Raw genomic sequence first — 13,714 nt, forward strand, 5'->3', positions numbered from 1 at the left:
AAAACACAAGGCCAAATGTACACTTGAGTTGCTTACCAAAACAACATTGAATGTTCCTGAGTGGCCTAGTTACAGTTTTGACTTGAATTGGCTTGAAAATCGATGGCGAGACTTGAAAATGGCTGCTTAGCAATGATCGACAACCAACTTGACAGAGTTTGAAGAGTTTTAAAAAGAATATGTGCAAATATTGTACAATCCAGGTGTATTTGTGTTTGTATTTATTATGCTACTCTTCCTGGGGTCTGGCAAAATTAAGGCAGTTATACAATTTTAAAAACATTACAATACCTTCACAACAGATTTCACAACACATTGAAGTGTGTGTACAACACTCTTAGAGACACAGAAAGACTTACAACTATAATCGCTGCCAAAGGCGATCCGAACATGTATCGACTCAGGGTGTTGACAGATGTCAGATTTTTTTCTTCCACTTTGACATTACAGAGTATTTTGTGCAGATCGTTGACCAAAAACAACAATTAAATCCATTTGAATCGCACTTTGTAACACAACAAAATGTGGAACATGTCAAGAGTTGTGAATGCTTTCTGAAGGCACTGTAGGTTACATTGGAACTGGGTGGTGATAAGAGAAGTCTTGTGTGTGTGCGTTAGCATATGTTTGTGTAACACCTTGTCTGTATAATGGGATGCAAATAGGCCAATATACAGATTCCATCTGTGGCAGGACTAATGCATATTTCAGATATTCAGAGCTGTCGTCAATCAGCCTGTGACAGCTACAGATGCTTCCCTTCTGGAGGAAACTTCATCACCACACACAGACACACGCAGACACGCAGACACACAGACACACACAGACACGCAGACACACAGACACGCAGACACACAGACACACAGACACGCAGACACACACAGACACACACAGACACACACACACACACACAGACACACATAGACACGCAGACAAACAGACACGCACACACAAACACACACACACACACACACTCAGATGTTGTGATGTTCTATCCTCCTGACATCTGAAATAGTTGATCACTTGCTTGCGTGCATGTTTGAACTTGCCTTGTTTTTTTCCATAATCTGAGTCAAAGTCGCTGAGAAAACTCCCAAACTGCGTTGATGTTCATCATCAACCCAAGTTCTGGAGGAGGCAGAAAGTCATTTCCGTGCAGCTGTTTGCTTTGCACTCTGTCGACTGCTGTTTAAAAATAGCAGCCTGAAGTGGTGCAGAAGAGTAGCCACTCGACTGTGGACTCCACTACGGAGTATGCACTAGAGAGTGTGTGAGTGTGTGTGGGTGGCAAACTGCACCCCTAGGCCATAGGCTTCGAACAACAGTACTTGATTGAAAATATTCTCTCTTGGTAAAATACGGCAGAGCCTGTAAAGAGATGACTCATAGCATTGTGTCCTTAGAACTGATGCCTCTATAGTCATGATAGCTCCAGTTAATACTCGGTAGACTCACAGTAACTGCATACGATCGCTTTGAACTTTAAACTCGCTATGAATGCCTTATTATAGTCAGTCAGAAATCATATTATTTTCCGTTGTCTGACGTTGTTAGTAAATATGATAGAATACACTACCGTTCAAAAGTTTGGGGCCACTTAGAAATGTTCTTGTAAGAAAAGCAATTGTTTTGGTCCATTAAAATAGCATCACATTGATCAGAAATACTGTACAGTGTAGACATGGTTAATGTTGTAAATGACTACTGTAGCTGGAAACGGCAGATTCATAATATCTACAGAGGCGTACAGAGTCCCATTATCAGTAACCATCACTCCTGTGTTCCAATGGCACATTGTGTTAGCTAATCCAAGTTAATCATTTTAAAAGGCTAATTGATAATTAGAAAACCCTTTTGCAATTATGTTAACACACCTGAAAACTGTTGTCCTGATTAAAGAATCAATAAAACTGGCCTTCTTCAGACCATCTGGAGCATCAGCATTTGTGGGTTTAATTACAGGCTCAAAATGGCCAGAAACAAACAAACTTTCTCCTGAAATTCATCCGTCTATTCTTGTTCTGAGAAATGAAGGCTATTCCATGTGAGAAATTGCCAAGAAAACGAAGATCTCGTACAACACTATGTACTACTCCCTTCACAGAACAGCGCAAACTGACTCTAACCAGAATAGAAAGAGGAGTGGGAGGCCCCAGTGCACAACTGAGCAAAATGACTACTATTTCAGGCAAAGTTCCTCTTTCCAGTGTCTGTGTTCATTTGCCTATCTTAATATTTTATTTTTATTGGCCAGTCTGAGATATGGCTTTTTCTTTGCAACTCTGCCTAGAATGCCAGCATCCCTTAGTTGCCTTTTCACTGTTGATGTTGAGACGGATGTTTTGCGGGTGCTATTTAATGAGTCTAGTCAACAGGCAGTGATTTGTGGGATTTGATATGAAACATGCAATTGAACCCATAAGTGTATGAATGTGTTTTAGTGTCAGTTTTGAGTCAGGGGTTGGAACCAAAGTTATTTTTCAATCATTTAGTTCTATTTTCCATTATGTTCCACTGTTCCGACCTGCAAAATAAAGTTCTGAACCAGTTCGAACCTGTTTATATCGTTCCTTTCTATTTCTTTTGTCACGATCGTTGGAAGCATACTCGGACCAACGTGCAGCGTGATCTGGGTTCCATATCTTTATTTAGAAATAAGTGACCCACACAACAAAACAATAAAGACTAAACGAAACGACAATGGAGTGCTGACATGCAACTACACATAAACAATATCCCATAAAACACAGGTGGAAAAAAAGCTACCTAAATATGATCCCCAATTAGAGCCAACGATTACCAGCTGCCTCTAATTGGGAATCATACAAAATCACCAACATAGAAAAACAAAACTAGAACCCCACATAGAAATAATAAACTAGACTAACCCCCAGTCACGCCCTGACCTACTCTACCATCGAAAATAAGGGCTCTCTATGGTCAGGACGTGACACCTTTTTAACACTGCATCAGACTGTATAAAATTGAAAAGCAGATTACATAATATACCAAGTTTATTATACAAATTATTGGTGGTGCATGTGTATGCTCTGGAGAACTGCCTCGTTGTTCTCTGACGTAATCAGTGGGTAGGGTATGTTATACAGTTCTGTATTAGGGCTGATAAAGCTAATTATAGAAATCTGAGAAATAGAGCGTTTGGCCAAACCCAGGGCTATTTCTGCCTCGCGCGTTTCAGACGCGGATAGGCTCGGTCATAATCCAGCCAATTGAAATTGAGTAGATATTAGCTTGACCAGCGATAATTATCTCTCTCACATGTTTCCACGCAAGTAGACCACAGTGCATTTCGTTGTTTGCCGCGAGTTTGAACATAATAGTTACAAGTAAAACCTTTCCCTTGCTAAGGGAATCCTATGTTATGCCTGAAAATGCACAAAGTAGGATTAGCTTGCATGAGATGCTAAGCTAACAAAAGGAAAAAAACAGCCATTTTGTTTTCTTGTGCCACGTTGAAATTCCTCCATCTTGCGGAATGGAAGTCTCACCCCGGGTACTTCCGCTTGATTTCAGCGTGTGCCAGGGGTGACCTCTGAAGAATCACCAGTACTTTCCTTCAGGAAGAATTATTCAGGTGACACTCAAGTCGTTACTATCTAGACGGATATCTAGACGGATATCGATGTCTCATTCAATTGAACTAATAAATCAAATTGCCAGACTTACATTCTCAAGTGGATCTTTTAAATAATATCCAGATTGATTTTCTGAATGAGACACTGTAAACTTTTTCCAAATGAACCTAGATGAAGCAACTTCTCAGGTTAATTAAAGTTTAATTCCCAAAGAGCCTATACAGGTTTGATTTATCATTAAATTGATCAACCAGTAACATTTTGTTTTTGCAAAACACATTCAGTAACCCCACCTCCAGTGGGAATCGCATGTGGCTTCGGCCTTAGGGAGAAGTGTATCATAGTGGTGAATGTACCCTAACATTTGAACTACTGTTTAAACTTATGATATCCAATCAATGGAGATTGTATGGATTATCATCTCATTCAATTTAATAAGTTAAATTGTTGAACATACCTTAATGTTCTTCTAATCAAATGAGACACTTTTAAACTTCCCATATTAACCTGGAGGAACTAACTTCTCAGGTCAATTACAGTTTAATTCCCGGATAGCCTATCCAGGTATGATTAATCATTATCATTGATTAATTAATTCAATTTGCTTTTGCAAATTCATTCACATCCAACTTCGAAATTACTGGTAGAGTACTGATTGTTCGGTAACATCTATAAATAGATTAAACTTGTCTTTGCAGCTTCCAACGAATTCCAAACCGAAAATTTGAAAAAATAGGAAAACTCTTCCTCTAAATGTTTCTAATATTGTGCAAGCTATCAGTGGAGGTGGTCAACACTCCTCCGCTAATTAGTGAACCTCCACTCATAAAAGGATTGATCTCTGACCTAAGCAGCGATACCAACCGTAATTATTCCATGAGCGAAAAAAACTGCCCAAAATGCAAACGCTCTCCAAAATCAACCATCAAACACAGGTTTTGTGACAGTTCTCTCCACTTTAGTACTTGTGTATTGCCATCAAAGATTGGCATCGGTTCAATACCACAGTGCACAGCTGAAGCACGTGCAAGACATGGCTAACATGAGGGGACAGTTGGAGAGAACTGAGCAACTATTGACAAAAGCAGGAAATTAAAAACATTCTGCTAGTCGAGGAACTGCATTTAAAATCTGAACAATTAAAAGTAATTGCAAATACTTATGAAGATGAACGAGCACAAACTTTCCAACAAAATCAATGTCTCCAGAAACAAATCGATTTAGCCAAAACTAAATATGATGTAGTCCACTCCAAACTAGATCATTCGCAATTTCATAACATGCAGGCAGTTTTGTTGAACGAAACTCAAGGTAACGATGTTCTACTCCAAATTCTGCAGACCAAAGACGATCAGTTAATGAACAAATCAGCAGAACTCATTGAAGTCACTGACCAAATGAATGATGAGAGAACTCGGGTGATGAAGATGGAAATATTGATTTCTAAGTAAGCGTAAGAAATCTCATCACTAAATCTCTCGCTCCATACTCAAAACCTCTATCTGCAAACCATGACAGATAAGTTTGAGACCGAAAGGAGCAAGTGCTAGGAGAGGACGGAGTATTCATTCTACCACACTCCAGTTCACCACTAGACATTCTTCAGAGGACAAGAGATCCATGCTGGACAACCCGGCAGTCTATCTGTGACCAATCTACCGAAGCGCAGCTCAGAGTAAATATTTATTGCATTTTCCTTTTTCAAATGGGCGGTTATTTAGAATGCATAAGATACTGTATTTACGATAGCATAGCTGCCTACGGCCCGATAGAGACACAAAATATTTTTGTTCCTCAGTCTTCCCGCTCTTTCATTAGCTTAATCAGGTAATATTAATTGCAGAGAAATGATTTTATAGAATAGCATGTCATATCACTTAATCCGGCATAGCCAAAGACATGACGTAGCCTACATGCACACACACTGGCAAAGATTTTCAGCTGGCAGGCAGACAGACACTGGAATATGTTTCTGAGTGACAGCGTGATGGCTCTGTTGCATTTTTTGTGGGACTGAAAAAAATTCCCAGAACGTAAAGAAACGTTATTAACTGGTTCCCATGCTTATAAAAAAAATGGTTCTCTTCCGAACATTATAGATTACTTTCGTTCCTGGTTCTGATTCTGTTCCTCAATTATTATTATTTTCCTGTTTTCTGTTCTGCTCCTTAAACAGGTTCCAACCCCTGGTTTGAGTTGGTAATGAGATTTGTGAGATGTGTCATGCTGGTTATGTAGATGTGTTAATGTTAAAGGTCAGGTGACAGGTCATGACCAGATCATACCCCATCCTTTGACCTCCCTGACAGCTGACCTCTCACCATTGATCAGTAGAGCATCATCACTCCAGGCAGTGATGTGTTTGTGTGTGTGTGTATGTGTTCACAGGTATAGTGCTTACAGTGTATGTGTGTATACAGTAGTGCATGTGTACGCGTTTACGGGTGTGTGTTTCTGTGGGATTGCAAGATTACGTGCCTACAGTGTGTGTATACAGTGCATTCGTAAAGTATTCAGACCCCTTGACTTTTTCTCGCATTTTTTTTATGTTACAGCCACATTCTAGAATGGATAAGATGTGTTTTTCCCTCATCAATCTACACAAAATATCACAGAATGACACATTTTTAAAAACGTGTAAACAAGGTATTTCAGTTTATTTTTTATTTTTAACACAACTATTCAGAGCCTTTCCTATGACACTAGAAATGCCATTGGTCATCCTTGAGATGTTTCTAAAACTTGATTGGAGTCCAACTGTGGTAAATTCAATTGATTGAACATGATTTGGGAAGGCGCACACCTGTCTATATAAGGTCCCACAGTTCACAGTGCATGTCAGAGCAAAAACCAAGCTATGAGGTCGAAGGAATCGTCCATGTAGCTCCGAGACAGGATTGTGTCGAGGCACAGATCTGGGGAAAGGTATCAACACATTGCAGCATTGAAGGTCCCCAAGAACACAGTGGCCTCCATCATTCTTAAATGGAAGGAGTTTGGAACCACCAAGACTCTTCCTAGAGCTGGCCGCAGGGCCAAACTTAAGCAATCGGGAGGAAAGGGCCTTGGTCAGGATGGTGACCAAGAACCCGCTAATCACGCCTATATGGTAGAGTGGAACCCGCCAAGACAACTCAGGAGTGGCTTCGGGACAAGTCTCTGAATATCCTTGAGTGGCCCAGCCAGAGCCCGGACTTGATCTCGCTCGAACATCTCTGGAGACACCTGAAAATAGCTGTGCAGTGGCACTCCCCATCTAACCTGACAGCTTGAGAGGATCTGCAGAGAAGAATGGGAGAAACTACCCAAATACAGGTGTGCCAAGCTTGTAGCGTCATATTCAAGAAGACTTGACGCCGTAATCACTTCCAAATGTGCTTCAACAACATACTGAGTAACAGGTCTGAAAACGTATGTAATTGTAATATTTCAGTTTTTATTTTTAATACTTTGAAAAAATGTCTAAAAACCTGTTTTTGCTTTGTCATTATGGGGTATTGTGTGTAGGTTGATGTTTTAAAAGACATATCATCCCTTTTAGAACAAGGCTGTAACGTAACAAAATATGGAAAAAGTTAAGGGGTCTGAATACTTTCCGAATCCACTGTATGTGCGTGTGTAAACATTTGTACGGGTGTGGATGTGTGTCTGCATGTACACAATACGCATACAGAACCCCAGAAACCAAACACCCTGTCCCACAGGAACTATTGAACAGGGCAGCAGTAGCCTAATTGACACAGTGGACGTTTAGCATGGATGGGCCTCCTCATTTTCCACCTGCTTACATGTATCCCACTCCACATCTAAGTGGATTTAGTATTGTCTGAAGTTAAAGCAGTGAGATATATCTAGAAGATTAATCAGTCATTGAATTCAAGCCAAGTTCTATCCCCAGCTCTCGGACTAGAGAGCCTTAGGGTTTGGCTGGTTGGACATCTAGCCTTGAGAGTTTTGATGACATCGTCCTCGAGGGGCTTTGGGTTGTATTGATCTTAACAGGCGAAGGAGGGATGGGGGAGTCAGAGGGAGGAGAAATCAATGGGGTTGTGCTGCTAATTCAGTTGCGTTGGTCAAATGTGTGTGTGTGTGTGTGTTTGCGTGTGTGTATGTTTCTGTGCGTGTTGTGTGTGTGTTGTGTGTTCTAGTCTTAGTCTAGTCTTAGCTTAGAATCAGGGGAGTTGACTTTGTGGCTCATACTCTCACTGCTATACAGCTCATTGTAAATTGTAAACTGAGTCATTCTCTGTACTGTGCACAATGTTTCCTCATCCCCCTCTCATCTTCCCCTCACTCTCATCTTCTTATCCTGCCAACAACAGAAGTTAATTTCTCCTTACCTCAACAATGTTACAACAGAGGTGGATTACGAGACTGTTGATCACTTCTGTCTTTTACTGTCTAACTATACACTTTACGCATTCTACTTTAATTTAGTTCCAGTATATACTGTTATATATATATTTTTTAATGGGTTTTTAGCTTGTTACAATACAATATGTGCCTGGCTGATTCAGTCTCTCTCTCTCTCTCTCTCTCTCTCAACGCCCACAGCTTCACTGAGCGCACGTCATCTCTCTTCTATTCTCCAATCTCTTTCACCGTATTCCCTATATTTTCCTGTTCTTTCACTGACTCACACTCCTAATGTGTTTGCCTTTTGGTGCCATCACACGCGCGCACATGCACGCACGCACACACACGCGCACGCACGCACACACACACACACACACACAGTCTTGTATCGCTAACCTTGTGAAGGCACACAATTCATTCCCATTCAAAATCCTATTTTCCCTAACCCCAACCCTAAATCCAACTTTTACCCTAGCCCGTACTATTACCCTTACCCTAAACTTAACCTTAACCCAAAAAACATAACCTTAACCCTAACCGTAAACCTAGCCTTAGCTCCTAACCCTAAAACTAACCTAAGCTCCTAACCCTAAACATAATTTTAACCCTAACACTAATTCTAACCTTAACCCTAAACACCCTAGAAATAGTGTTTGACTTCGTAGGGACCAACAAAATATCCCCAGTTGGTCACATTTTTGTTTGTTTCCTATTCTTGTGGGGACTTCTGGTCCACACACGCACACGCACACACACAATCTATTCGAGGCAATTACATCCATATCAAATATTCATTACCTGTTGTAAAGTGGTTGCTGGGGTCTCTAACCCATGTTGGTCAGGCAATCGAGCAGCAGTCCCCGAGCTCCGCTGACAGCAAGATCAATGGCACATTGTGAATGTCGTCCAGGATGCCATTCCAGCTCTAACTGCCTAACATAAAAGAGCCCTGAGGCTGCCATCTTGGCTCAAAGCCACTGTTGCTTAAGGCCCCGGTTTCCCAGTTTCCTCGCCCCTTTGGGAAAACCCATGGGGAAATCACCAGTCAAATGTAGGATATGTACATCTCCTCTGAAATATGTAGGCCAGGTAATAAAAACGGTGCATATGCAGTATCTGGTGTTTAGACACAGGCCTTTTAGTAGAAAGTGACACCCTATCCCCGGCGTCAGCTCTTTGAAAAATATGGATGTCGCCATTGTGTGTGTGTGTGTGTGTGTGTGTGTCATAAAATAAAGCCATTGCTTTCTCTGCATTGATTCTTTCATGTTGCTGTTTATATAGAAGTTGACATTTACTTTGCAATGCACAATGGCGAGATGGGAGACGTTGGCCTCGGGTGGCTTGATACAGTGGTTTTTATGAGGAGCTTTGAGGGATGTTTTCTATTATAGAGTTGTTGTGTTGTTGTGGCCTGACCGATGCTCTCTCTTTTCATCTGTGTGTGTGTGTGTGTGTGTGTATTCTTTATCTGAGGGAGATGACCAGGAAGGGAAAGGGGGATACCTAGTCAGTTGTATAACTGAATGCCTTCAACTGAAATGTGGCTTCTGCATTTAACCCAACCCCTCTGAATCTGAGAGGTGCGGGGAGCGGGGGGGCTGCCTGCCTTAATCGCCCCGGGGAACATTGGGTTAACTGCCTTGCTCGTGGACTGTTAGTTCGTGGATTCGATCCAGCAACCTTTCGGTTACTGGCCCAATGCTCTAAGGCAGCTCTAAGGCTCTAGTGCACTCACTGACACTCCCTCTACATTCACTCTGGTTCCCTTCAGTGGGATACACAAGGCAAAGGTAAGTCTGTTCCTGGAGTCATTGTGTGTTTCAGCCCAGCACAAAAACACCTGATACGACTGGTTGGAACAAGACAGGCCTACTCATTCAGCTATTGTGTGTTTGACCGTCTTTGCTTTGTGTGTGTGTGTGTGTGTGTGTGTGTGTGTGTGTGTGTTTGCGCACGTGTGCATGTGTGTGTCTGTGTCTCTGTGTGTGTTTTAGATGTGGGGTTTAACTAACATACTCTTCCTGTGTTGCATTTATTATGTGTCTGACAAATTTTGCTATGTGTGTGTGTGTGTGCGTGTGTGTGTGTGTGTGTGTTTGACACACTATTTGCTAATGTGTGTGTTTCAGGCCTGGTGAAGCTGGGAATCCACTGTGTCACGTGTCAGAAAGTGGCCATCAAGATCGTCAACAGGGAGAAACTCAGCGAGTCTGTCCTCATGAAGGTAAGACCAGGGGCATGACACTAGATGTTACAATGGAGAGCCTTTGTTGTTGTTGTTGTTAGAAAAAGAGGGTAATATGACTTCCTGTTACTGTCGTAGAGAGATTGTTGTAGAGAGAGTGTTGTCCTGTTTGATGTGTCTGACAGGTTTTTTTCCATTGATTGTGCTGTTATGTTAAACAGGGTAATAGAGATGCCCTCCTAACCTTTCATAGCTCTTTATCTTTGTGTGTCTGTGTATGTGTGTGTGTATCTTTCGTCGGTGTGTGGGTATTGGAGCCTATGAATGACAAAATATGTTGAGCAACTATTCTGCATTTCCTCATTAGACCAAGTCCTCATCAACAGCCAGACTAGACTTTGCTTCTCTGCATTAATACGCCCTTATGGTGGAGTATACCATGGGAGTTAGGAGAATGGAGCAGGCCTTAATCTGATCTAGTATAATTACCCTTCATGGGATGCAGCATATTCTCTATCTCAGGGAATCACACTGAAGCATCTCATTGGGATGTAATTGGATCGTGGGCAGATTCAATTTGAATGGGGTGCAGCGCATACGTACAGCATGCTGTATGTGCTCACACACGCACACACCACACACACGCACAGGATGAGATCATCATGACACACGTAGCACGCACGCACGCATGCACGCTGGCACACACACACACACACACTTCAGTAGTGCCAACACTTCAATAGAGTGAGATAGATGGTGTACCAGTGCAGGAGGTTAGTGTGGTGCTTGGCACTATCACACTGCTTTGTCCACCACATAGAGAAAGGGTTACGGGCAGCCATGGGTGACAAATGTTCTTCGTAAAAAACACCCTGGCTGGTGTGTGTGTGTGTGTGTCTGTGGACTAAATATCATGACTCCAGTGGGCCCACTAGGATGTAGTGGGGGAGATTTTCTGTTGACCAAGCACATGCTTTACTTTCCCTCATTCCCGTGGTCACCCCTCAGTGTGGCAGTTAAACGTGTGTGTGTGTTTTGTCAGTCTGCACAGGAGTGTCTGCGGTAGCTATGCACGTGCGCATGTGCACTGTGCACTAACCAAGGCAGTGGAAAGAAAGAGTGGAGTTTGGTAAGATGTGTGTGTGTGTGTCTGTGTTTACAGTAATACTGTAAATAAAAAATATATGTAATAATTTGTGAAAGTGCAAACACACTCTTGGCCTCTCATATGATGTACGGTGTGTGTGTGTGTGTGTGTGTGTACGGTGTGTGTGTGTACGGTGTGTGTGTGTGTACGGTGTGTGTGTGTGTGTGTGTGTACGGTGTGTGTGTGTGTGTGTGTGTGTGTGTGTGTGTGTGTGTGTGTGTGTGTGTGTGTGTGTGTGTGTGTGTGTGCAGTTAGCATGGCAGCAGTCAGCTAAACGGGCCATTTCAGAGCTGCTGCCTCTCCTTTCCGCTGATGTTGTTTTTTCAGCCTAATGAGAGAACAAGTGGGATGGAGAGAATGGGAGAAAAGAGGGGACCATTACTCCACCCATCAGGCCTACTCAACACTTTAACCCTCTCACTCTTCATTTCCACGGCCTTGGTTTAGTTGGTTAATGGGTCGTTAACTCTGATTATGGTGTGTGTGCGTGTGTGTATGTGTGTCTGAAGTTAGTTGAAGTTGAATTGCAAATTTTCCCTCATTCTATCAGGCTTTATATTTCAAATGTGTTCAAATATTTATTTCCTCTCTTTCTCTCTCTCTTGCTCTCTCTACTCTCCCAGTCTCAACATCTGAGGGGCTTGTTGTCATAGGAACAGGGAGTGATTGGCTTTGAAAAGGGGAGGGGAGAAAATTACGTCTTTCGAGCATGAGTTATTGGCCGTCTGCCTTTCCCCCTACACAATACAGATCCACCAGACAACACACTAGACACGCACTCCGAGACAACAAACATATTTCCTTCCTATGTTGTCTCGCCTCAAAACTCATTCATAGTTTGGCATTTTCAAAAGGTTTGATTTTCAACGCAAGTGTACTCCTGAATCCCGATGTGTTTGTTTGTTTTAAAGGCCGTTGCCGCAGGTACGCTACATCTGTTTTTTCATCTATTCAGTTTGTGTGTGTGTGTGTGTGTGTGTGTGTGTGCACGTGCATGTCTTTCAACCCCTCATTCCGTACTCCCCTGGTCTCTAACTCATTTTCTTTCTTTCTCTCCCTTCATCGAAAATGAAAGACAAAACGTATTTCTCATCTACTCTCTCATGTTGGGATTAACACGGTTCTCCATCGCTCCTTCCTCTCTGTTTGTCTCACTCATCTCTCTCTGGCTTCTGTAGCAGTATTAGCATGGCATTTGCATGTGCTTCTGCATTTGCGTGTGTGTGTCTGTGCGTGTGTGTGTGTGTGGTCCTAGACTGATGGTGTGTTTGCAACAGCTGAAGACTGTCTGAGCACACACGGACCGGAGATTTGACATTTAGAGACCGGAGGAGACGAGAGGTTGCAGAGCCAGAGTACACCACCTAACATCATCACCAGCACTCTCCTGAGATAATGATGTCATCCCTGGCATTTAGACTAAGAATATCGAGTGAGAATCATTGCAAATTATACATCAGAGCTGTAGTCGCATGTTCTATATATATTTACAGTCATCTAATCTCACTCCATCTTACAACTTCCTACTCTGCTCTATGGATATAGCTATACTGTAATGCAGCCAGGTCACACCCGATACGCTGCAGTATTAGACGTTTTTCCAGGTCCCCAGGACGTCGGGAGATGACTTGTGCATGCATGCAATGTCAATATCATCCACTAGGTGCAACGCGAGTGCTTGTTGCCATCTAGTAGACTCGTGTTAGGGTGTTGTAGATGGGGATAGAGGAAGGGCTTAAAACGTGAGCTACAACTCTGAGTAGTTTGGGTTCAATCCCAGTGCTGGGCACTTGTTTTTAGTTTTTCTTTTTTTTCAGTTTGAACCCTTTCCCAAACCTTAACCCTTACCTTAACCACTCCGAGTGAATGCCTAAACTTAACTGTCAAGTTGTTTATGTTTGAACCCTATCCCAAACCTTATTTTAATAGTTTTTATTTAACTCCACCCATAGATGTTTATCCACACCCGCCTGGACAAATGTTGAATACTGAAGTGAGTGTCTGTGAGTGTGGGTGTGTGTGTTTGTGCACCTGTGTGTGTGTGTCGTCCCTGGGCCCAGCAAGGGGTATGGCATCCAGACTTTAGTCCTAAGGGAACATTTAGCATTTGTAAGCCAGGGAGATTGTGGATATGGGAGGGAGGGAGAGGGAGACAGTCAAGGTGGTAGGGATGGATGGGGTGTGGCGAATGGAGGGATGGTGGCAGGGATGAGGAGAGGGGGGCTAGCGGCTGTTAGAGGACCACCTGGTGAGACCAGATAAGTGTAGAAAATGTCATGATGGCAGGAAATTGGTTGTGTGAGACGGCGAGGGGGGATGTATGTGTAAAATATAACCTCAGCAAAAAAACAAACGTCCCTTTTTCAGGACCCTGTCTTTCAAAGATAATTCGTAAAAATCCAAATAACTTCACAGACCTTCATTGTA

General features: G+C 42.5%; 1 protein-coding gene across 3 annotated transcripts in view; it reads left to right on the forward strand.

Moving 5' to 3' along the window:
* brsk2b (BR serine/threonine kinase 2b) overlaps positions 1-13,714 on the forward strand; it is a 181,431-nt gene that overhangs the window by 82,379 nt on the left and 85,338 nt on the right. For all 3 annotated transcript variants that reach the window (XM_029638689.2, XM_065011798.1, XM_029638694.2), the window contains exon 2: positions 10,085-10,179. In XM_029638689.2, the coding sequence (XP_029494549.1) occupies positions 10,085-10,179 (95 nt within the window). The remainder of the gene's footprint in view (positions 1-10,084; positions 10,180-13,714) is intronic.

Source organism: Oncorhynchus nerka, linkage group LG27 (assembly GCF_034236695.1).
Source record: "Oncorhynchus nerka isolate Pitt River linkage group LG27, Oner_Uvic_2.0, whole genome shotgun sequence".
Taxonomy (NCBI): Eukaryota; Metazoa; Chordata; class Actinopteri; order Salmoniformes; family Salmonidae; genus Oncorhynchus; species Oncorhynchus nerka.